Source organism: Cardiocondyla obscurior, linkage group LG14 (assembly GCF_019399895.1).
Source record: "Cardiocondyla obscurior isolate alpha-2009 linkage group LG14, Cobs3.1, whole genome shotgun sequence".
NCBI lineage: Eukaryota > Metazoa > Arthropoda > Insecta > Hymenoptera > Formicidae > Cardiocondyla > Cardiocondyla obscurior.
In genome coordinates this window covers 5641371-5667378 of record NC_091877.1, presented here as the reverse complement: position 1 = coordinate 5667378, position 26008 = coordinate 5641371, and the positions used below count along the sequence as shown (strand labels likewise).

At 36.7% G+C, this 26008-nt stretch overlaps 4 protein-coding genes, 1 long non-coding RNA gene and 1 other non-coding gene across 8 annotated transcripts; 3 read left to right on the top strand and 3 right to left on the bottom strand.

Annotated features, from left to right (window-relative positions):
* Window positions 1–16: 16 nt before the first annotated feature.
* Window positions 17–968, bottom strand: LOC139108048 (AN1-type zinc finger protein 1). Its single transcript, XM_070666046.1, has 2 exons — window positions 546–968; window positions 17–469 (listed from the first exon to the last, which is right to left on the bottom strand). The coding sequence occupies exons 1-2, from the start codon at window positions 966–968 to the stop codon at window positions 77–79; spliced, it is 816 nt and encodes a 271-aa protein (XP_070522147.1). The 3' UTR covers window positions 17–76.
* An 83-nt stretch (window positions 969–1051) lies between these two features.
* On the bottom strand, window positions 1052–22300 carry LOC139108054 (anaphase-promoting complex subunit 13). Of its 2 annotated transcripts, none has more exons than XM_070666060.1 (2): window positions 21877–22300; window positions 1052–1303 (listed from the first exon to the last, which is right to left on the bottom strand). In XM_070666060.1, the coding sequence occupies exon 2, from the start codon at window positions 1286–1288 to the stop codon at window positions 1052–1054; it is 237 nt and encodes a 78-aa protein (XP_070522161.1). In that variant the 5' UTR covers window positions 1289–1303; window positions 21877–22300. The 2 variants fall into 2 exon arrangements, with proteins under 2 accessions (XP_070522161.1, XP_070522160.1); XM_070666059.1 differs by lacking the exon at window positions 21877–22300 and adding an exon at window positions 1570–1773.
* On the bottom strand, window positions 2029–2112 carry Trnal-cag (transfer RNA leucine (anticodon CAG)). Its single transcript has one exon. It is a non-coding gene; the product is annotated as a tRNA-Leu (tRNA).
* On the top strand, window positions 5213–19204 carry Hex-a (Hexokinase A). 2 transcript variants are annotated; one of them, XM_070666013.1, is made up of 7 exons: window positions 5213–5698; window positions 15699–15861; window positions 16127–16482; window positions 16688–16787; window positions 16952–17306; window positions 17418–17688; window positions 17960–19204. In XM_070666013.1, exons 1-7 carry the CDS (start codon window positions 5546–5548, stop codon window positions 18035–18037), a joined length of 1476 nt encoding a protein of 491 aa, XP_070522114.1. In that variant the 5' UTR covers window positions 5213–5545; the 3' UTR covers window positions 18038–19204. The 2 variants fall into 2 exon arrangements, with proteins under 2 accessions (XP_070522114.1, XP_070522115.1); XM_070666014.1 differs by lacking the exon at window positions 5213–5698 and adding an exon at window positions 11369–11960.
* LOC139108059 (uncharacterized) lies at window positions 5705–7980 on the top strand. The gene is made up of 2 exons (XR_011546607.1): window positions 5705–6206; window positions 6388–7980. It is a non-coding gene; the product is annotated as an uncharacterized lncRNA (long non-coding RNA).
* Window positions 20310–25936, top strand: LOC139108021 (FHF complex subunit HOOK interacting protein 2A). Its single transcript, XM_070665996.1, has 7 exons — window positions 20310–20570; window positions 21334–21738; window positions 23110–23736; window positions 23842–24292; window positions 24483–24846; window positions 24994–25494; window positions 25646–25936. Exons 1-7 carry the CDS (start codon window positions 20526–20528, stop codon window positions 25743–25745), a joined length of 2493 nt encoding a protein of 830 aa, XP_070522097.1. The 5' UTR covers window positions 20310–20525; the 3' UTR covers window positions 25746–25936.
* The last annotated feature ends 72 nt before the right edge of the window (window positions 25937–26008 follow it).

The window sequence follows — 26008 nt, the reverse complement described above, 5'->3', positions numbered from 1 at the left end:
CATCACACTCTTCCAATAATTGCGTAATTAATTGTTATTTGAAAAAATTTCATTACAACAAAGCACCACACAGTATCTATACTTTATACAAAGACGAATCTATTACATTATCAGGTACATTATCAGAATATTCCAAAATAACTCGTTCCCCATCGAAAACAACAGAATCTTGAAATAATTTTGCCAAAGGCGTATCCATTTCGTTGCATATCAAATCTCCGGTAGAGTGACGAAATAGTTTTAATTTATTCGTGGTGGCTGTATTGTTATTATTGGGAACTTTGAGGGTGTCCGCTATTGAATCTATACATTTGCCAATTGTCCAGTGCATGTTGACGTAAGTGCCTTTCGATGTGCCGATGTGCTTATTTTTAACCGCGAGTGGCAAATGCACAAAGAAGTAACTTCTCTCGCTCGTCGGTACATTTTTAGGACCAATCGCGGAACATTTCACACGCATGAGTTGTACCTGCAAACAAACAAAAATGTAGACATCTGTTTTACATTAAAATACTTTTTATTTAATGTGTAACATATAATAATACTTTATTTGCCAATGCTGTATTTTTGGATTTCCTCAAACTGTCTGTGATTTGTTGATCTACTTTTGCTTTTGCTTCTGCAAATTGTTTCTTTGGTATCTGCCATTTTTTCAGTTTTTGTGTTTTTTCCGTCTCGCTCAATTCTAAGCATCCGTGATGTCTGTGCGTCACGCAAAAATGCTGCTTACACTTAATACAAGGCATCTCGACTGGCGATGTATCCTTGCATAACTCTTTAGAACACAAAAAGCCTGCTGATTGCTCCCCAATTGATTTTGCAGTCTCAGTTTTTAAACATTCGTGTGATACCATGTTGAAATGCTCTTTACAGAAAGTTGCTTGACAATGTTCGCATACAAATGGTAAGAAATCTAACAATTTACAATCTGCTACTGAGCAGCGTTCTCCAGTGGTTGGAAATTCCATTTTATGGCGTAATGACGAAAGAATATCGAAATAAAATTATATTTTATATATTTTTCTGTGTTTGAGGAAAGTAATGACAAAATTTAGTTGTGTAGTGGCGTTGGAGAATGTAGATGACTGTCGCTGAGTGTACTTAAAGCCAGATTATTCCACTTCTGCTCCAATTCCTTCAGCGTCATGTGAGAGTCACCGTTGTCGCTTTCAGGATCCGGCAACTCAGCCACTGGCGTCGAGATGTCGTCGATAGGTAAACGTTCCTTGCGCCAGCCCTCGTCGATCACGTCTATCAGTCTGCCATCTCCGCACACCTGACTGTCCATCCCGTAAACGACAGGCTTGAGAAAACATTGTACTTACAATACTATCTCAATAAATAAATTAATCTGTTGCTGATTGAATGTCGTGTATCTATATCTTATATAGAATCAAATACAATTATATTACAATCAACTCCTTGCAAAAAGGGGCGAAAATAGCTGTTTAGAAATGAAAAAATTGATGGGAGCATAAATTAAATTTTTCATTGTTTACAGGGAGTAAGTTGATTGTTAACTGCTCTTAGCAATTGTCGCGGATAATTAAAAAATTTCTAATTACTCACTATCGAATAAAAAATTCAAGAGGATCTCCGGCTCGTGTACACTCGTTTATTCGATCTGATGTCCTAAGTGATCCCAAAATTGCTCAAAATCAGTTAAATTAGCAGAGGAGAATCCGCAAAATCACGTGCATGAAATATATTCTTATGAATTGACGCCATTTGCAATGACTATACCCGGTGCGTTAGTGCCACTTAACCAACACCGACTGCACCTTTTCGGCTTCTTCGGTCTTCTTAGACCGGTGAACGCGTGCAATAGCTTGCACGTTGCAAGGAAAATAAATTGAAGAAAATGTAATTCGCAAATCGACATTAAGTGCAATCGTTGCACAAATGTGTTAAAAAAAATCTGTAAATACAAATTCCGGGTATATTTAATATAAATATATGCTCACATAATTTATTATTTTTATATATAAATTATTATGTTAAATATTCTGCAAATAAAAGAAAAAAGATTGTCAGAAGTGGGATTCGAACCCACGCCCACAGAAGTGGACTGCGACCTGAACGCAGCGCCTTAGACCGCTCGGCCATCCTGACTTACTTGCTGCTCAGAGGATCAAGAGTCAGTCACATTCAAACTCAACCGAGTGACGTGATCAAATAATTCCAAATAATTTTTTTAGTCATTTAATGATTGTAGTAATAATAAAGCTTCAATTAAAATAATAAAAAAAATATTTATCTAACAGTTGCAATCTGAAGAATATTTAACTATAATTACCGACTCCGATTCAGTTGAAAATATATGAAAATCGATGAAATATTCAAAGAAATTTAAATTGTCGACGAGTTTTGGAATAAATTAACGTTTAATGTCTTAAATCGAGAGCTCTTAAACCAGTCGAGTCCACAAACACCGTATAAACGCAAATCATTAATCTTTTTGTATTATAATAAAATTGCGGGATTATCTAGTTGCAAATTCTACGAGTTAGAACACCGTAAAAAGTTTATTTCTTAAAGCCGAGGAATGCATAAATATGCATACCTTTTAATATTCATCTTGTAATACGAGAATAGCTCGTGTTGACTGATTGCAAAGATTTCAGGAGATAACTAAATATTACAGACTCCCGAATTTTGCGAAGGCCGGGAATTAATTCGGAATATATTCATGAGTGCGTATACCGAAGATAAACTTCCGTCCTCCGTTTACCGAGCCACGGGTCTGCCGATCTCTCAAACGATCTCTTGCATTCCTGAACTAAGACCTTTGTTTCCTTCGCGAGTTTGAGTTTTGGAATGCATGCGTCACAGTGCCGCGATCTTCGGATCGGAACTGCAGGGCGAGCGTCTACGGATTTATCTGTCGTTAATATTCATCAATCTTCTATTAATACCCGCGTCGCCTTCTCGCCGGTTTCGCGTGTCGGCGCGATCGCGAGGAGTTCGGAACTTAATCCGATTAAAGCGAAACAGGTGCGAGAGGAACCTGCCGCGTGAGGTACATCTTGACGCATTTTGGGCTGCGCTAAAAATAAATACGCGCGAATCTTCCACGCGACCTAAGCATACCTACGCGCACACGACGGCGAACGGACACGTACGCATATATATGAAGACCAATCTATATTTGCAGCCGCGACACAGGCTACAAATGATATAAGCCCACAGTGATCCCGAGAGTGCCGCTATTGCTCGTCGCTGATTACAACTGCCGACCAATGTTTATTATATTCCGCGCTCTCGTGTCGGTTTCCTCCCTTATTTCGCGAACAACAACCGAACAAATCTGGGACTATGTTGGGGAAAAATGGGAGCACATTGACCAATCGGTGAGTCGATGATCCCTCCCCCTTTTCGGCACCCTTGACCCCCGTTGCGTAAGTACCGCAAGTTTTGTGCTAAAACTTACTCATTTGCCCTTAACATTGCCTCGCGCGAGCCTTAACGGTTCCTATCGTAACGAGAAGCACGTGAACCTGACGTGATTTATGACGTGAGAAAACATCCGACACTTTATTATGTGAAACGGGATATCTATATCTAAAGCAATTACAACGATCGTATCGCGATTTCCGTCTGCGCCGAAAAGTCAATCCCCGGAAGGGAGATCGTCGAGCTCGATTTCGTTATCTGAAGAAAACAAGCTCCATAGTCTATAAGGATATTCTGGTCGTTTATTATAAATTTTTATCCTCACGGTCTCGAGTATTTTATGTAACATTTTTATTTTTGTTACTCGCGATATAGGCGGCTGCATAGCGACTCGTCATTGCACGCATCGCGATTAAAGCCGAGATGAACACGAAGGGCTTAGGTTGTGAAAATCTGCCAGATCAAATCCTCCTGCGAAAGCAAATATTTTCTTGCAGTTATCAATGCTCAGCAAAAAAAGGGATAAAGAAAAGATTTCAAAAAAAAAAAGAAGAAAAAAAAAAGGCTAGCGTTGAATAAGCTGACGTTTCCTGTTTTCCTATTTTATTGGCGCGACATAAAGATACGGCAATTTATGAGACTGTTTTCAGACACGATGTTTTGTTTTCAATATGTAACATCTGTATCTTTTCCTATTTCGATACAAAACTAGCTCGGTCTAGTTTGAACTTTTCTGCCGGCGAGCAGCTTTTCCATAAATGTGAGAAACGCCTTCTTTTAAGAAGCCGAATATCTCTTTAACGCGCGTAAAAATGTATCGAACGTTCCACTTCTGAAATAAACGCTAAGTCTTTCGAGATGTTTAATTTTCGTGTTAAGAGGCTGCGACAAAGTGACGACCCGGTCAGACGTAAAAACAGCGAAGCTATTAATAAAAAATGTACGAGAAGCTTCTCACATTTGTATATAGAAGTTTTTGCCTTTAAATTTTTATATTATATGTAGGAAATTCATTGCAAAGTTTAAACTAGATAGATTCAAAAGCACCGCTATCGCACGCTAATTTTCCTACGTACATTAAGATATTATATATAGGTCATAGAAATAAAACACCAAATTAATAAATTAACAATAATTGAATAACCACATCATCAGCTCGCTAACTCCGGAGTCTCGATCCCATTCGTCATATAATAATATTTAACTGTCTATGTAAAGCCGACGTCTCTCGATCAAGTGTTAAGATAAGAATTTGACGCAAATTGTATCAATCGAAATGTCTATCTGATAAAAACGATCGAATGATGAAAAGAAGAAAGGCCTAAAAAAAGTTGATATAACTGTTAATAAATTGTCTCAAAAAAAAAAAAAAAATATATATATATATATATATATATATATATATAAATAATATTGGAAATAATAAAATCTATTCAAAGACCTAAAAGATAATGTTTGGGGTAAAATTCCGAAACGAATTGATAAGATTATTAGTTCAGGTTCTTTCAAGCTATTGTAATAACATTTCCCGGAAACTGGACGACTGACGTTTCAGCTTTCAAAGGAAGCAAACTATATCTTTTAAAAAAATGTGTTTTCAAAGAGATGTGCTCTTTCATCCGGTAAAAACTGAGTACCTGGGTGAATATAAATGCTTTACGAAGGCGTATGTTTTTAACCGTGGCTTGATAAGGGTTGCGCTTGAGATTCTCTCCTTTCCTTCCTCTCCCTTTCTCGCTCTCGGCGCGTCACTATTTCTCCGCTGATATAAGATTACATTTTGTTTCTCTTTCTCGCACGAATTCTTTTCATGGAAAAATTGAAACCACGAGGATCCCAGGCTGCATGTTTCGGACGACGTTAGGTGATCGATTTTCAATTCTCATGCGCGTTAATATTTCGGAAGACGAGTACCTTCAGATGGCGCCAGCAAACGTGGGATAAAATTATTTTGTCCAAGTTTGTTAAGGATCAGATGTCTCTTACTATTCTGCACGGTCAGTCGATATCACGCAGTGGTTGTTCGTGAGGACCAGTCCCGGAATTGACGATTTAATAGATAAGGTGCGGGATAAAGATCAGGGTTGGGGGTCAGGTTCAGAGTTAAGGTCAGGGTCGAGGTCAAGGTCAAGTGCCAAAGTGAGTTGGCGAGATGAAGACGAAGAACAAGTCGTTGTTTAGCAGGCTATGCAAGTGCTACAGCAAAAAGGAGATGTCCGAGATTCGGATACACGAGAACGATGCTACGAGAGCTTCGGAAACGTCTTTTCGAGATCCAGATGCGGGTCTTAGTCCGACAGACGAGGTAAAAATATAACTTGCACGTTTCTTTCGCACAGAAATTCAATCGAGGGAAAAAACGTTTCGAGCTCCAATGACCCGTAAATATTTTTTTAATTTCTGCCGCACAACTGTATCCTACAAAGTATTATCATTTTAATTTAAACGAAGAAAGAAAAGTATAGTTACATCGTTAAATTGTCAGTCTTATCAATTGTATTATTAATTGTTCTATTGTCTTATTAATTATTATTAATCGAACTTTCGGCAGCAACTTTGAACTATTTAAAATTTTTATGTTCTCTTCTTTCGTTTTTTATTTGTTTCGATTGTCGATTTCTGTGAGCAATTATTTTGAAAATAACGATACGCTTTCAGCGCATGTCACTGATGCCCACATGTCATCATATAATATTTCATTTTTGACCTTTCTTAAGAATTATTTAATTTCGTGGAGAGAGAGAAAGAGAGAAAGAAAGAGTGTGTGTGTTATTCGCAAAATGGAACACGACTACGTACCCGGAACAAACTTGGTAATTTTCATAATTGCTAATATTAATATTAAATATATTAAAGAGAAATAAATGTGTATAATGATAAATATAAATTAAAAAATTTACATTTGGAAATGTATAGAATTTTCTTATTAGAGATACATTTGCTTATGTAAGAAATTATCAACTCGATAGCACAATCTTGGCACAATAATTCCAGCCAGTCACAGTACTCATTCGGAGACCTTGTTGCAAAAACAACGAAGCGGAAATGTGCACCCCGGAAGTGTCTAAACAGGCAATTCAATCTTTTTATATTATACTAAATTTATTTACATCTAATTAATACAGAAATAGATTTTAGAATCACTTTAGTTTGATAAAAACAAAAAAAATTGAGAAAGAAAAAAGATATTAAAATATAAAAACATAATTAATTGTTTCAACTAATTATGTGCTTTATAAAAAAAAAATGGCTCGATTATTGATTTAATTGGATGATAAATTTACAATTAAAAAACCGATTCAAGCATTTAAAAATTACGTCCCAAGTCTCAGTTGATCTCGTATTAAATTTTTGTAATAGATACTTGAAACGCAACGAAAACTCTAATTGAGATATCTAAACTCTCATATTTTCTGAGAAATATGATAGTGACTTACTAAGAAAAAAATTGTGCTGTATTGTGAAAGACGAGAACTGTGCGCGTAAGCTATTCTCTTCCTTTCGTTCTGTTTTGTCACCAAACGCATTTCGATAAATATTACTAAGATTACTTATGACGCTAATTAATGACGACACGCGTGTTTTGCGTGTTCGTGAAATACTCATGGTGTTATAGCGTTCAATCGCCATTGATAAAAAAAAAACCCCATTGACCCGAGCAGTCAATACGCTGCTAAATAATAATAGCACGTTTGACGTACTCGCGTGACGTCACTAACGTTGAATATTAATAACGCGCTGCACAAATGTTATCTCATTTCTTGAAGAGTTTTTTTAAGATATGAAAAGAATTCTTGTTCCGTCGTAGTGTAACGGCATTATGTCACAGTTTTTTTCTTTTCGCTTCCAAAAGAAACTTGAATTTTTCAGAATTTTGATGACTCAGAATCTTTATGTTCTTAAAAAAAAATTCGAAATTTCTTTTTACAAAGATTGCAAATTCGCAGCAGTAGTTTTTATTTATAACTGTCTTTATATTTTAATAATGCGTTTCAATACACAAAGCAAAACGTTTTAAAAAATAACTATTAGAAGATATAAAAACGTCTATCGGTCAAATGAATTTTATATCACTTTTCTTTCCTTTAATCGGAAACGCGGTAAGATTGTTTCTTTTTTCTTTCTTTTTTTTTTTTAATTAATTATTACACGTTCGTGTAACTAACTGGGCTTTAATATAACGCTGTAATTACCTGCCATCGACTGTCGGTCGTCATATACCGTGTATTATATTACTGTGCACGTCGCATAGAAAAGTAATGACTGTAACAACATCATGCATTGCTATTACGTAACATCGCGACGATCCTGTTTCACGCGACTCTAAATCCTATCTGCCTCCATTTACATCGATCATATACAATAAGACATGCTCTTGTCGCGCTAGGTACGACGCACTCGATTACAAGGCTAAGTAACTCGAGGCTGTTATCTAAAGTATTGGGTCGTTGCATATAAAATGCGAAGTTCTAAAAGTTTTACGGTACGTTCTCGCAAGTGTCTCGCGATAACCAAGTATCGCGTGCGCGAAGCTATACGTTTCTTTAGCAAAATTAATCGTTTGTTTTTTTTTTTTTTTTTTTTTTTTTCCGCGAAAAACACCGCGGCTGCTGAGGTTCGCGATAGAATTTGCAGAAGCGCGAGAAATAATTAGGAAACTCGCGTGACATTTTATTTTTTCACGAGCTCAAAGTAAAATGTGATATAAAAACGTGCGATAAGAAAATGCATTTTTTTATTTTAAGAAATAAATAATTAAAAAAAATTTAATTAAAATAAAAAATAGCGTCAGCGAGTCCTCGAGTCGAATTGCTATCGTTCTCAAGGGCAATAACCGAGACGCTTGAAACTCAAACTTGATTTTAAAGACGCAGTTGTTCTTAGAATCGTCTCTCCGGCGTGTACGTGGACGTTGAAACGTACGCATTTTTCTCCGCGGCAAAGATAGAGGGAAGAAAGGAGAGAGGACGTTGCTTAAAATATTGGCCAGAACCACTGGACATAATTTTCGATACGTTTTTCAAATGTATAACGAATGTAATCGCCGGCGTAGCGGACATTAATCGTGATTTCTCCGCTCCATCTAGAAACAATAATTCAGCGAAAAAAATATTGGGAGCGATTATTATTTTTCTTGCTCTCCTACGTTGTGAGTGCATTATGACACGCAATCTCGAAGAATTATGACGACTCTAACGAAATACTGCAGATTTCAGTCAATCTTATCGAAGAACGGTGGACTTTGATCGTCGATAAATGCGAGAGGGAAAAGATGTAATTTTTCTGTGTGAAACTCATCTTTCACGCAAACGACGTTTCGGCTTTTATCTAGGCGTACGGAAAATCCGTCAACAAGATAGGCAAATCCAGCGGATGGACAATATGACAAAGCGTCGTTCAATATCCGCGGAACTTTTGATAAGATCGATTTATTAATTACAGTCTGGCGGGGTCATCAATGCCAGACGCTAATCACCGAGAGAAAAAAAAAAAAAGTCTACTCGATCAATGTTTGTACGCAAAACCGGATTTTGCTCGGACAAGAAATCACTCTCTCCGATCTTTCTCGCTAAAACGGGATGTCTGGTTTCTTCGGTTGTGTGTCGTAACATGTATGATTAAAAAGAGAAGAGAATAATATGCCCCGGAACTCTTTCTAAAAAGGACTTCGTCTTACGCCCGCGTATTTGCGTCATTAAAAATTTATTTGCCCTCGATGTGAATACTAATGATTCGCTAGTTTTCTCGCGAGTAGAATGCAAACACGCGCAACGCATCACGTTACAATGACAATCCCGTTATTCCTCTTTTATCCATTACTATTATGGGAGATTGATTTCGATCTCATAGACACTTTTCAAACATTCATCTTTCCGAGAACTAAATAATCAAAAAGATAAAGGTTCAATAGAATCAATCGCAATTAACCTGGACTGATAAACGCGAACGGAAATTGTTAGCAAGATCTTGCGAGAGATATCGGGATATAATTCAACAAAAAGGAAGTAAATATTGTAATTAAATAACTTATCAAAAAAATTACACCCCCGGACAGTTAATTTCGTATTAACTATTGAGAGAGAAAACTGTACTTAAAAAAATTATCTTTTCACGAAAAGATGAATAGAAAATCAAATAGAATTACATGTAATTGTTAAAATAATTTTTTGATTGTTTCTTTTTTCTTTTTTTCTTCTACGATTATCTTTGTACTCTCTGCATTTATATGCGCATAAAAAAATAGCACTTTTGATCATATTTGTCCAGTATCTGTTACTCCACAACGGGATAAGAAAAATGTCGAAATTGAATTGCATCAATAACAAGTAAGCTAACGTTATCTTATCGATTGTGGCTTTATCAGTCCGGTTTATGTTTATTAACAATTCAGACACACCAGGTTTTTCACAATCAATGTCTTGACATGAGGTAATCTCTTTAGCAGATAACATAACACTCAATTAACATACGTTGCAGATTTCTAATGACTGAATCATACGGTACTTAATTTATCAAAATAAAAACAGAAATTGAAAAATCAAAATTACAAAGTGCGACCCTACAATTAATATATTTTTAATATCATGCAATTTAATCGTCTGTCTTTCACGTTTAAGGGAAAATCAATCGTAAAGAGAAGAAAGAGATTCGTTGAAAGAATTAATTTAAAAAGTTCCCGATAAAAAATGTACAGAAATTGTGATTCAAGCGAAATTAATTTGCGTGTAACAGCGGTACATTTTCTCTTTAAAGGAAACTAAGTGACGTCATCGGCGAAGGATTGAACGGGCGAGCCCTCGCGGTCGACCAATCGGGACGCGTTTCTCTCCCACACGTTCAAACCCACTAGAACGTTGCATCACCCTTTAAATACTCCGTCTAGAGCATAGATTTCATCACAATGTGATGCAATCAATTCGATAAATTCTGCAGTATTAATTGATTGACTAGCAATTAAGATGTCCCTGCCACCTGCGAGGGGATCAGCTCAAACTTGTTTGCGAATATATTTTTTTTCGCTTCTAAAAATGACGGATGAACCTAAATCTTTCTGTACAATTGATTCGACCAGCTTTCTCCTCTGAATTACATATAATGCTACTCAAAATTCAACCGTGACATTTCACCGATCGATATTCGACAGCAAAATTAATATTCTAATCATCGCGAGCTCGTCAAAATAATTTTCCGTGGGGTGTGGGCGATCGCGTCTGGGGTTAAAGGCGAAAGATGGAAATGTACATACATATACCTACGTTATATTTAAATAATTAATAAAAATATAATTAAGTATCGGTTGGTCAAGCACGACTGAGATAGCGATAACTACGGGAAATACCCGTTTCAGGAAACATTTGATCCATTTGCCCTTGAGGACGAGCCTCCACCTTAACAGCGAATGTACGCGAGGGGAAAATCACCCCTCTTTCGCTCGCTACCGTATCACCCCACACACGTTTTCCACCACTAACCGATTTGCCACAGTGCCGGCTTATTTGTGAGAGAAATTGGGAGATTTCCTCTTTCTGCGATGTACAAAGAAATTGTCATACGACTGAAATCTAAATAAAAATATTAAAGACTTTAATTCAAGTAAATACTTTTTATTATAAATTAATTAAAAATTCTTAACTCGTAGGGGAAAAAAAAAGAAAATTATTAATTAATTATACGCGTTAATTACACAATTTTCTGTAAGGTATATTGAAAAACGTGAGATACGTGCAACACTAAGGGTAGGTTGTTTCAACTTTCAGGTGCATTTATCTATTAGGTAATAATATATCTACCTTTACCCTTCACGCTAAATAAATCAAGATAGACCACATGTACAATCGATAGGTAAGTTTCCTAGGAAGTAGGAACAACCGATCCTAACGTAAAATAAAATGTAGTAATCTGAAGATAATTGAGAAGAAAAAAAAAAAAAAAAAAAAAAGAGAGCAGAATAAAGAATCGAAGTGGCAATCGAGCAAGAGTTTATCTATACGTTATGAGTGTCGTAAAATTGTGACACTTTATGAGCGTCGTAAAATCGAATCTCGGAGAGCTAATGAGTGAACATCGTACTAGGATATGTTGAATTTCTTCGCAGAAAAATGACAAGTTTTTGATAGCTAGGCAGATAAAACGGGTGAAGGAAAGAAACGAGTTCATCACTGGTACCATTGCCTCCTCCATGGCCTCCTTTAGCCCCACTATGTACCCAGGTTCCGTTCCCTCCCGCCTGAATCGTTCTGTTGGGAACGAACGAACGACCAGGCGCCGTCGTTCTATCCAGTCGTGATACAAAGTTCCAAGGGATATCTCGTCACTCTGATACTCGCTCGAAAATCGAAACCTCCAGTTCCTCGTTGGGCCAAGTCCGTTGACCACATCGACTACGTCGAACGCGTGGAGAAAATACTAGATCGATCTCGACGTTCGCGATTTACGTTTTCTTTTCTTATCGCTGATCATTCAAGTCGGCAATCACGAAGCTGCTCGAGGGCTGTGCTACCGAGTGCGAGGTTGGGAGGGCCATGAAGACGTCCACGTTATCATGCAGTGACTTGATCAAGCAGGAGGTGAGCGAGTGATCGAACAGTGGTTAGCCGGGAAGGGTTCGAAGGGCAAAACGTGTCCAGCCGTGTATCTGCGTACGGCGTCCGCCGTGCGACGTTACGTTACCCTTGCGTCGAAAGACATTTAGGGGGAGCCCGGTAAAATTAAAAGTAACAGTCAAGTCGGTTAGTAGAAATGAAGGTGACAAAAATGTTGACGTGTCCTATGACCGCAGGTGTTTCATCATAACCAGCATAACGTTGTATTACTAGTTTGCTTAGGGTCTCTATATTTCCGTGCCGTTCGAACCAGACGTAGTTTTAAATTTGATTTTTTTTCTCTTTTAATTTAATTTATTAGACATTGTTTGAGTATATAAAAAAAAGATTATAGATATCGAGGGCAAGATAGACTGCAAAATTGGAGCCAAGGTTAGAAAGCAAGGTTGAAAAGAACATTGAAAGGTAGAAAAAAACAAAAAAATAGAAGAAAAAAAGAAAGCAGGGAATATTTATGGTTATGGGAAAAAGTAATCTCTTGATTAATTGCGTATACATTAAAATGGATTAAAAGGCAAGAACTAAAGATAAAAACAGTATTTAAAAGTGCAGGTTATTAACCTCGACAAAATTTAAACGCTTTAATTGAAAAGTAATTTTTAGAAAGGTACGAACCAATAATTCACGATTTTATCGCGATAACAAAATTATAATTAAAAATATGATTAATACAAAAAAAAAAAAAAAAAGAAGCATTTAAATGTTAAATTGAAAAAAAAACATTTCAAGAATCTTCGAATAAAAATTTAATAGTAATAACAAAATTGTTTATATGTATTTATGATTATGTTGAATGATAAATCAATTTTTTTTCCAAATTTGATTGCACAATTTATTAAGTATTAGCAATATTAGAGATATATATAAAAAGAAACAACCAGTTCCCAATGAAATATGAAAACGAGAAACGAGTTTTAAAGGAACGATAAGAAATCGAACGATGATTAATGACATAGTACATTTTATTATTAAAAAAATTAATAAAGTTTTATTAAACCTTGCTCTAAAGTCGAATTCTTTTCACTATTTACACTTCAAAACGGACAAAACGAATAATTAGATACTTCTGGGGTCAGAAATGACTTGAGAAATTAAGTTTAATTGAGACAATTAAAAATTAAATGGCTAACTCGAACTGCGCTATGTTAGAGCAATGTAGTTTCAAAGTTTCCTATATTCTTTTCCATTTTCAATTTGTTGTACAATAAATTTATTATTGCATTTTATAATTTTCTACATAAACAGCGAATATAAAAATCTAAATAATAAAAGCTTGACGAGAATAAAAATAGATTTGCCGGCAAATTAGAATCAAGCGTGTCCCAAGGTATGCCGCGTGATCGAATTGATCTAAACGCGTGAAACGACTTTCCTAAATTTCAATGATAACGGTGTCAACAGCGTAATAACAATAACCGAGACGTTTAATCGTGTTCGTTGAGAATCGCCTCAAATATTATACTGTAACGCGTGTTTGCGAATCATAAGGAAATAGACGAATAATTTAGAGCGGCTATGACGTAACAAGTACACAGAGATTATTAATTGAAAGACTGAAGACCATAAACTTCACGTTACGAAATTGCGATATCACGGAACGTAATTAGCTTAAATTCTGATAGAGTGCAATTTAATCAGAAAGAGACGTGTAAAAGTAAAAGCTAAACCGATACATTGTTTCTTTTATTTTTTTTTTTCCTCTTTTCGATCGGCGCGACTGTTTATTTCCAGGGAAAAGCGTCAAGGAATAATTACATAACGCGTAAACGAAGTGAGAGATAGATAGCGGAATTGGGCTAGATAGGCTGGAAGATAAGAATGGAATGCAGTTAAGGGTTAATATGTAGTTGCGAGTATCAATAATGTTGGACGAGCTTGCGATCGACGTAAGACAGTTCGTTTCGACGCGGATCATTTATTTCTTTCGTCTTTTTTTTTTTTTTTTTTTTTTTCTTTTGCAAGCCGCTTTGAAAGTAGTTGAATCACGCGATTAGCTACGTAAACGAGACTAAATGGCAAGTGAGAATTCAAACTGGCGTTACGGAGAGATACTCTGACCGTTGAGCATAGATACGTCATTAAGACGATTGTACTTTACTCTCTGCAACGTCTTTAATTGTGTATGTACACACACAGTATATATATATATGTATATAATCTTGTACATTCGAGATGATTCAATCGAATCTTATAGTGATAACACGGAATGATGAATAACACGGAAGTACATTCAATGATATCTTATTAATTTATGGTCACATAATTATAAATTAATGAAATATACGTACCGTGGAGATACGTTACCTATGCATTGTTAAAATTTATATATTATACATATATATATTTATATATATATACATTTAACATTTGTAATGGTAAATTACCGAATTGTTTTGCATATTCGTACTGCAATCACGGATTCTAATTTCGTCAGAGCGGCGTACGCGCGCATGTGTGTGTGTGCGCGTGTGTATCGTACGATGAATTGTAAATGACTTGATTAATGGTAAAGAAAAAAAATGGATTGTGAAACTGAACTTCCGATATGCTCCGCCACGTGCATTTAACCCACGTATATACTTTTGCATGCGATGCCGTGCTATCGTATGTTCTACTATGTTACCCATTCATGATGGATTCTATTGGTCGGCGGGCGGGTGTGTCAGTGACGTCAGAAATCGATGTTTCATTACGCTCCCAGTGGGAGAAGAAACGTACAAAATTGGCGGGAAATACGATGCCTTTCTGTGACGTTTAGAGTGCCCACCGTCCGCTCAATTAGATATAATGTCTATTTTTACGACACACCGGATACGCCATTGAATTAGCAAATGATAACGAAACGATACGAGAAACTGCACCGTCTAAACGAGCTGTCCCTCACCTCCGTCTTCTAATTTGTTTAATTAACGCTTCAGAGCACGAGATACACACTCATTAACGAATTTCTCATTGTTCTAACATAAAAGAAAAAAAAGTAAAAATTAAAATAAAAAAAAAATAAATAAAAACTGTTTGCTCTCAAATTAAATTACATTCAAATATATTCTAGATTAAGTTTTTTCCGTCTTTTTGGTTTTCCCTGCAAGTATTGAGACTCGAAACTTTTGGAAAACAATGAGGAATATATAAAGAACTCGGGTAAAACGTTGAGCTCACAATGACATTATAATACCATCATCGATGCTTAATTCATTACTTAAAAGCCGTTTTGACGTCACTCAGACATTACCCTGGGCTCCTAGCTTCGCTTGAAGAACGTCAAATTATCAAAAACCATTAAGAAAATTTTTCCTACAGAGACACGGGATTTTTTCCTTGCCCAAGAACTAAATTGATCATTATATTCTCTATAAATGCAATTAATATGCAGTTAAATACAATCGCGAGGGGAGGGAGGGAAGGAACGTTCAATTCGTAATCGTAACTCTTAAATTCGTGGAAAACGCAATTGAGATAAGTTAGAGAGTCGATCTTCCCGGCGATGTTCGACGTCGAGATCAATAGGAAAAGAGCGAGCGTTCGAGGAGAGTTTTTCGATGTAATATGCGCATCAGAGTAAGAGCGAGAGCGTTATGCAATACCCACGTTCGGCGGCCGCGTTGCGCGACGCGCGTGGTGCCTGAGGACGACTCAAAGTCACCCAATAACACTGCCGCGTGGATCGATAGCGAGCTTAATCGTTTGCTACTCTGCCCGCAGATACGAGATGCCTGCAAGGACCTCGTCCTCTCGGACGACCAGCTTCGGTTGCTCATGGAAAGGCTCACCAACGAGATCAACAGAGGCTTATCGAGGGAGACCCATGACGAGGCGATCATCAAGTGCTTCACCACCTACGTGCAAGACCTCCCGAACGGCACCGGTAAATGAAAAAGCACGGCAATGACCGCAAATAGAACTTAACTCGGATTACTGAAAAGTTTCCTACGTTAGAGTGGAGTGTGAAAAAAGAATTATCGTACCGAGATTTATTTAAGCTTATTGAGAAAATTTAAAATTATGAGGAAGGAGGAGACACAGAGAAATATTAAATTATAATTAGTCACGTCATCTTTGCGCTTGGAAAAATGTTGAGGAATTGAATAATTATCCTACCCGATTAAACGATTTTTATTCTCTCTTTCTAGAGAAGGGCAACTTCCTGGCGCTGGATCTAGGTGGGACAAATTTCAGAGTTTTACTAATTACCCTTGACGGCCAGAATTTCGACATGAAAAGCAAGATTTATGCGATACCCCAAAGCTTGATGCTCGGAACCGGTACTCAGCTATTCGATCACATCGCTCAATGTTTGGCACTGTTTGTGAAGGATCTAAACTTGCAGAACGAGGTGTTACCATTAGGTTTCACTTTCAGTTTCCCTCTGACTCAATATGGGTTGACACAGGGCCACCTGGTGAGGTGGACCAAGGGCTTCGATTGTAGCGGCGTGATCGGGGAGGATGTCGTTGCCCTCCTCGAGAACGCGATCAACAAGAGAAAAGTAAGTACGGCGTTATAAAGCAAATGCTGCTTGTAATAAAACGTGAATAATGATATGTAAAGAGCAGGACTTTTTTGAATGTAACTTTTTAATTTTTTTCTGATTATTATAAGAGACATTTAAAAATATTAATATTTATAAAAAAAAATAAAAAAAAATAAAAAAAATAAGGAGTAATGTTCTAATTTTTTTTTTTTTTTCGCAGGATGTCAAAATTGATGTGTGTGCGATCCTAAATGATACTACCGGTACTTTAATGTCATGCGCTTGGAAGAATCGAAACTGTCGAATTGGCTTAATTGTCGGTATGTACATATTTCTTTTCTTTTTTTCAAAAAAGTTTCATATAAATTTCAGTGCAAATTTGATCTCTAAGGCTTTTTCTTATTTTTAAATTAATTTACTAAATGCATTATATGTTAATTTGTACCTTTCTTCAAATTAGTATAAAATTATGTTGCAATTGTAGGTACCGGAAGCAACGCCTGTTACGTTGAGAAAACAAAGAACGTAGAATGTGCCATTCCAAGCAATTACTCCAAGGATAAGCCTGACATGCTCATCAACACGGAATGGGGCGCGTTTGGCGAGAACAATACGTTAGACTTTGTGACAACTGAATTTGATCGTGCCATAGATGATAACTCTATCAATCCTACCAAGCAGCTGTTTGAGAAAATGATCTCGGGAATGTACATGGGTGAACTGGCGAGGCTGGTGCTTGAAAAGTTGGTGAAAGAGGGTCTTCTCTTCGGTGGCAAATGCCCTCCAGATCTCAAAAAGCGTGGCAAGTTCTTCACGAAATATGTTTCCGAGATTGAAAAGTAAGCACCGATTAATTTTATTCACGTATACTTGAAATTATATTCCATGACCGAGGATTAAACAGGAAATTCAAAGAAGTTAACGACTAAATAATCGTATCTGTACTTTAGCGATCCAAAGGGAAGGTACACGAATTGTCGAGAGGTGTTGGCAGAGTTGGGAATGCGAAATGTAAGCGACCAGGATTGCGAGAACGTGAGATATGTATGCTCGGTAGTATCGAGGAGAGCGGCGCATCTAGTGAGCGCGGGGGCAGCCGCATTGCTGAATAAAATGGGAGAGAACAACGTGACGGTGGGTGTCGACGGATCAGTGTACCGGTTCCACCCGCACTTCCACAATCTCATGGTGGCGAAAATCAGCGAGCTCCAACCTTACAAGGTGAGAACGAGATGAAAAAAAATGAGAAATATAACGAGTATAACTGGTGCTTTTTATCTTATATGAAACTCATTCTAAAGCGAGGCAAAATTGAAATACAAAATTTTTAACTAGAAGCTAATCGAGAGTGTATATAATGGAATCTATTTAAGGAAAACGTTCGTTATCTCGTACGAAACTTTTTGACTGAGATAACGAGCGAAAGAGAACCCTGCACGACGTACAGAGTCATATATATTTCTTACTAATTCCATTGACTTGTTTGTTACAGTTTGATTTAATGCTTTCGGAGGATGGGAGCGGTCGCGGTGCCGCATTGGTCGCCGCGGTGGCGTCGCAGAGGCGGTGAAGACGCGGTTATCGGTAGCGAGCTAACTGCAATTCAATTACATGTACTATAAAATCGATCGATAGTATGAGAGAACTGATATGAATGAATGAATGAACGAACGGATGAGAAGAATCGAGTATGGGAAAGAAATTGGAAATCTTGCGTTTATTTCGGCTGCACTTTTTACGCTCCTCTTCCTTCTTCTAAGATCGTTTAAGATTCTTTTTCTAAGGCTCTTTAAAAAGCCTTAGTTAGAAAAACGTATTCATAGATGTAGTCAAACGTTGAAGACTAGATTACGGATCCATTTTTTATATAAGTATATAAAAATTTTAAGTAACGTGCATTAGTACGTATGTTACCTGCCTTGTTTCAAAATGTATGAAGAGTGCAGTTTACAAGAAATAAATTTAAAAGGAAAATGCGCAATGAATACTTCTTGTACATAGAGCACAAATACAATAACTTAGCGGATTAGAGAACGTCGACTACTAGCTAATGTTCCTGTAAGAACATCAAGGATATAGGCATCCTCCCTACATTGGCGGTCCAGCACGACGATCGCTAATTAGCGTAATTCGTTAATAATTCGCATATCGATTCGTTAACATGAATGATTGATTATCCCACAATTGTGCAAGGGAAAAATTATAGTGAGAGAGCATTAGATATATATATATATATTTGAATAAAAACGAGAAAAACATAATAATAAGAAAATTGCCGGATGTACCGAATTGGCGAGAAGAAATGTCGAATGATCGCGTTGTCAATTGTTGATTGTTAATAAAAATGTCGATGAATATAAACGAATTAAATCAATGATGAATAGATTGTAGTGATGGATTGTCAGAAATGTCGAGGAATTGAGAGATCCGAAAATAAGCAATGTTTTCCATCGACGTTCGAATATTGTTCAATTAATTATATTTTAGCTGATTTTATAGTCATTAAAAGTTTTAATTGGTGTAAGAAAATAAATTTTACGAAAAAAAGAACATGTAAAACATAAGTCGTATCGTCGCTTTGACTATATTTGAATAATTTAAAAAGAATTTTATTTCGAAAGATAGTTGCAAAAATGCAAAAGAAAAAACGTATTTAAAAAATAAAAAAAACTTAAACGTTAAAAAATTTGAAATTATCACAAAAGTTTTACCGAAAATAAATATTTATTGTATTTTATATTAGGTATTTTTTATTTCTTTACGCCTTGTATAGTATATCGTTAAGTTATTACGTGTATCTGGCAATCGTATGCAAGATATCGCATTCGAAGAATCTCGTTGGTTATTAATCGAGTCTGTTTCCTTATCATTTATCGCGATAAGGCCTAATGAGATAAATGATAAGGCACACAAATGGCACTGGTTTTTTAGCGCACTTGTTTTCAACGACACCGTGTACATTTCAAAATTTTCAGATACCTAACAAGTCTTGTAAATTTCGCGAGCTATTTCGTTGCCATGCTGCGACGACTGCGAGCACTCAAGTCGGTGAGTTCTCATATTTAAGTACAATTAAAGTTAAAAGTTAATCAAATTTATATAAACTGCAAAATAAAATGCAAATAATTTTCTCACTTAACATTTATCTTTCTCGATTTTAATAAACATAATTAATAAATAATAATACCAAATTTGTATTAATCAATTACTAAATAAAAAATCTTTAAAGAGATCAATATTTGACAAGTTTCCTTTCTTAGAAAAAAAAGGGAAAAAGAAAAAAAAATAGCGGAAACTTTAATAGGAAATAAAATGTGTAACAACGATTCATATTTTGCGAGAAGTATTCTTATACTACCGTGATACGTCACTAGAAATTATTTATGGCAGCAGAAAAGAGAGGCAAAGCGAGTGTGAGTGAATGAGTGCACGCGTACATCGATATTAAACGAACTAGTGACTTTTTTACATTTAGAACATTATTGACGTTATGTTACGTACACATTGCTGTTGAGAATAAATAATCGTACAAATAAATAGGCATTCCTTTCATTACCGTCAAATTATTTGCATATAAATAAATAATTTTATTCAAGCATATCTTCTGAAAAAGGGCCAAAGTTCGTATAAATATTTTTTGCTTTCCTAATATAAGACAACTTTATACTTTTCTTTTTTTTAATTATAACAAAAAAAAAAAGCCTAGGCTTAGATTTATTTCAAAAACCTTGCGACTTTGGTAAATAGAGATTCCTGCACTAGCGCATTCGGTACGTACCACGAGGGTTCGCGTTTATCATTTGTTATCAGAGTACACCTCGTTCTGGCGCGCACGTGCACCCAGTATCGCCACCTAACGCACCTTCGATCGTCCAGACCCGTGGTGGAGAAGGGAGATACGTCAAAGTCGCGGAGAGTCGGTCGTCAAGTCGAGGAAAAATACGTTCGACCGCGCGATGAAGTGCAATTGGACGGCTCTCTTATGCGGAAACGTTACGCGAGTACGCCGCGGATGAGAGCGAGGGTTGTGCGAGCATATTCCACGCAAGCGAGTTAACATGATCAGCGGCATTCAGATCGCCCTAAAGAATGCCATTGACGTGGTGAGTGACGAACGGCGGTAGCGACGAGGACGACGCGCAATTCTCGGCTTCGTCCTTGCGTTCGGCGATAACAAACACGTTAATTAAATTCCCTTGCGCGATAAGAGAAAAACCCGATACGAGCCGCGTTCTGGGTTCGACGCGATCTTTGCGACCTTCTCGACTTTATCGGACACGGTAAACTGACGCGGAAGGGAGTGTTTACCAGGTCAATTGTACCGTGATACTTCTCCGCAGCTTTAAGTTATCGAGGCATGTGTGGTCGACGGTCCACAGACGACGTTAATTTGAATTCGAACGAATAGATTATTTCTTTTCAAAGCTAACTGGTTACTGTAATTTTCTATGCCTCGGCTTATTCTTTGGGTTGTGTGGTTGTAACTTTCTGATTACCTAATCTTTTAATGTTTACATATGGTTTAATAGAAAGCTCAAGTATAACCTGTAATTTGTTGTTTTGACAACAGCAAAGGCAGCTCAAAACAAAGTTGAAATATTATGTATTGGTAATTATAAATTAAGTGCCACTGTGTTCTTGATGCTTATCATATCTACATAATTTTTTTTATTCTTCTAAATAATTAATAATAAATAATTCTTAATGTAGCTTTTAAATGATATAGAATTTATCTTTCAGTTAACATATGAATCTTGGGAACTGTTTTCCCATAATGTTTTCTGTACTTTAAAAAATGTTGATTGATTTATTCCCTAAAATCAATTGTCAAGTCGCGTTTTAAAATATTTATCTATATATTTCTAGATAGCACCGCCGGCGACACCGCTGCAAGACTTCACCTACCATTGGAAACAATTAATGAACTTCTATGTGAGCCATCTAACCGACTGTAAGGTGCCTGTGCAAAATACCAGCATACCGCGACATTTGGACGTATTGTTGGATATCTTACTGCAGGAAGAGAAGGAAGAGAATGAACCAGGGCCATGTCTCGAGTATCTTTTACAACACAAGCTTTTGGATCTTTTGGCGACCTTAGCCAGCGCAGAGACACCACCTGGCATGCGAACGATCTGCCTTGCCTTTTTAAGAAAACTTTTGGGCAGGTCAAAGTACCCTTTGCTACATCACGCGTCCATTTACACGCCAATACAACGACTAGTGGCACTCTGTAACGGAAACCCACCATCGCCAATCGAAACAGAAGAGGTACGGTTAACAATGGAACCACGGTTTTATTACGATTGTATCAAGTGTCTAGAAAATTTCCTAAGAATCGTCGAAACGAAAGATCTAACGTCGCAGAGACCTGAAGACCGATTTAAAAAAGTTGATTCGTTTACTCACTTAATTCGAGGCGACCCGCTTACTGAATCCGCTGAATCTCGTCCTGGTTTTGTCCGTCCTTGTCCTCCTCGTTGAAAGACGAATCCTCGTCGCTGCGTGTAATCCAAAAATGCAACGGACTCGCACACACTTTCCACAACGAAACATTCACTCGTAATCCCTTCCAATTATTAACAACTCGCGACACTCGCGACACTCGCGGCACTGAAAATTTTCGCGTTCAACGAACAGTCGAATGCCGAAAAGAAAGCTAACTTCACGCTCCTTGCTTCTCACGCAGATGAATACTCAAGATTTTCAGTGACGATTTTGAAGCAAGTATTTATGACACACGCTGAACACACGACTCGATCAAACTTTCTTGATAACGCCCGGCGACGGGAACAGAATCTCGCGGATAATATCGAAGTCGCAACGTCTTCGGATTGCCCGTTTTGTGCCGGAAAAGTCGCACAGCGGTGACCGCACGTCCGTCGCCGTGAAACGGTAGGCTTCGAATGCCCTGTCGGCCGACCCCGAGCCTCTTCGGTCGTCCTCGGTTCTTCGCCAGGACGCACACCGCGCGACAATTAAATAATGGCATATTCTCATATTTTTTTAATGGATGCTTTTTTAAGGTTATTATAGACAAATTTTAGCGGTAAAGTGTAAGAATTAAGAGCATAAGAGTTTCAACAATACAAAAACCTTACCGTGGCTTAGGTTTTAAAATGGTTACGCAAGTTCTCGCGAGATTCTGTGCATGAAGGTTTTTGAATGATTTGATCACTTTCGTCTCGCGAAAATCAAGGTGAAAACACGAGTTAGGTTTGCACTTTGAGTAAACGGCTCGGTTGATTTCGTTTAGCCTCGCTCGGATTCGATATCACGCCACTAAAAGAATTAAAAGCAAAATTTCAAGTTGTATACTTATGTAGATTTCTTTTTCGCTGTTACAGCAAAACTGTTGCTGCTGCAGTTGCACATTTTGTATGAACGTTGTCCCTGCGAAGCTTACTTTACTTTTGAAGTAGAAAAGCTTTGCTAAAAAATTATTTTATAAATAAATGCATATGAATATATTACTTAATATTTTAGAAAACAATTATAAAAATTCGTTTCAACACTCTTTATCGTTATTATTGAAAAAGTTAATGAAAAAATTAATTTTTAAGAAAAAAAAATGTTGAAATATGTTTTAAATTAGTTTAATGATTTATGAATATTTGCTACAGATGTTTAATTTATTTGTAGGTACAGTTTTTGCTAACAATCTGCTTCCTGGTGTGCAAATATCCTCATGTGACCAACATTATTAATGATGCCCCAGTCGTACAAGCAGTCAACAATCCTGCCAAGAAAGAGAACGAAAGGACAGAGATACAAAGGGTGACATATATCCCGACTAGGAAAAGAAATAATTCCAATCCCTTGTTCGAGCCTTTGGACACTCAAGCGATCACGTTAATTAGCCCAAATCTCTTCGATAAAGAACGCCGGAGATTGCCACGTTCTAGTCATGTTTTCAAAGCGACCGCGTCAGATCCTGGACAATTATCCAGGAGATCAAACGAGTCTGTATCCTCAAGAGACGAGAGCATTTCGTCGAGTCCTTTGGCTCAAAAGTCCGTTTGCAATTCGCCCTCATTAGACGCGAAAAGTAACGGGCAATGGGAAGAGAAAAGCGAAGAAAACTCTACGGGGAATAAAATTGATCAACATTTACAAAACTTGCGAGACCTACGATTAAATGCCGATTGTAATGTTTACGATGACGCAAATTATGTTGCTAGGGATGATCAGAGTTTAAAATCGCAAAAAACACCGGAAAAGTCTAAATGTCTCTTATTGGACGCACTGATGAGCTACTTAAATAGTGCGGTAAAGAACGCAGTCTTTATTATTAAAAATTAATAGTCAATTAGTTAATTGTAACCATGACATGTATTATATGTATAGTAATTAATTTCTTTTCTTATTTTTTAGGATAATACCGTAAGAATACGAGCATGCGAGGGAATAATGGTCCTAGCATCTTTGGATGATCCTTCGTTCGCACAAACGGTGACTAGGAGCGAATTACCAACGATAGTTGCGACACGTTTGGAGACTCTATTTAACGCTATCCCGGCGCATGTGGATCATTTGGATATCTACAACGTGGACGTTACGTGGGGCCTGGATTCGCCACTATGGACGCAGGAAAAGAAATTTCCCGGTTGCCGACAAGTAGCAGCATTTTTTATGTGGTACGACTACTGCAACCAGTTGATCAGGGAAGCTCAAATAGAACTCGCCGAGATGTTGGCGAGAACCATTCGAGTAATATTCTTTGAGAGAATAGTGACACCCGCGCTGGCCGATCATCACGTCGTACTTATCACAGCCCTTGTCGCTAAGTGCTTGAAAGAAACGACATCTTCCATATTATGTACAGGTGTGCGATAATTTTAAAATTATCTAACATACAATTTTTGAAAAGTCCGCAAAATTTAATTAAAATCTAATTTTAATTTTTATAACTATACAGATTTTTATACTTTAAGTTTTTAATTCGCTTTTCATTGAAATTTATGAAATTACAAATCGTTCGTATATTCTACATATTAAAAACTTTAATTTTTCAGAGATAAGTTACTGGTTGGTTGGGCAAGACAGAGATTTGGAAATACCAAACGTGTGGACTTCGCCAGTATTGCACAGATTGATAGAGAACTGTTTTACGGACAGTAATGATCTCACAGTAGAAACATTGAAACTGTTCGAAGAAGCCATTGATAAGAGAAACGAACATATATTACATTGTCTTTTGTTAATTTATTTATCTACACGGGCATATTATGATAATACCGCTGCCGATAGCGTTATAGCTTCGTGGAGCGATGAAGAAGATGAAAGAGAAAAAGAAAAGAAAGGATCTCTGGATCTTTCCTATGAGCAAAATCACAGTCGCACTTTGGCACCAAGTAATATCCACCGAGTTATCAATTGGTAAATAATTAATTAATATTTAAAATACTTTTTTACCATTAAATGTATATTAATTGTTTAAAAATATGTGATACTTTTGTTTTCAGATAATTACATAAAGAACTAGAATACGAAAATGATGCAAATTAATAATTATTTTTATTTCAGTTTCTTGTCGTTGATGCCACGCTATTTGCAAACGGATTTAGACGTCAACAACTATGAGAAGTACATGCCAGCTTGGGAACAACAATACACTTCAGTCCTTTCAGACTGCGCTTTAATGGCATGGCCATTAGAAGCAGTAATGGTAGACGACTGTGCAAGTTCCGATTCACGACCAGAAGCCGATCATTGCTCGGGTCGATTTTACATGGGACCGTTTCTGACTATGTTGTTCGACAAAGTCAGCAATATGCCGAAACAGACGTACGAAGTCAACTTAGAAGTCACAGGATTGATTTCCAGATTGGCGCTATTCCCGCATCCGTACCTGCACGAATTTCTACTCAATCCTTTACTACCTCTGATACCCGGCACAAAAAGTTTGTTTTTGTGTTTGCAGAAGGTTATTAAACAACTCGTTAACGAAATACCAAAGACACCAGAGAATAAGCTAATGCTAACAGAAACGAGGCAGAGATTGTTAAGCACCCGCTCTCAAGAAGAGTGAGTTATATTTAATTTATTAAAGCATAAAATAAAATACTTTATGAACTATTTGCATAATTCTTTTTTATATTCTATATAGTTTATATTCTATATAATATATATTTATTATATATCGATTGCTTCTTTAATTTTGATATTTGTGTTTCAGGGAGAAGGAGAATATTCTATTCGAAAGTGCTGTAGTCACAGAGGAATTTTGCAAAGATCTGGCGGCCATAGCATATGTCAAGTATCATCATTCTATATAACAAATTTCTATGTATTTGTTGCATAGAATGACGACATTGTGCTAATTTATAGATATTAATATATCAAAATCGTATAAATTAACAACTTGTACTTTAAGTAGCAAATACTTTTTGTGATGACTTTGTAAGATACATAAATCTCTAGTAATGTCGTAAGATACATTATTTAATTAAACTATTATTATCAAGAATCATATTTTATGACTTTTACTCTTTATATTCTCGTTAGATTCAAGCATCTAATAAATATAATTCTAAAATTA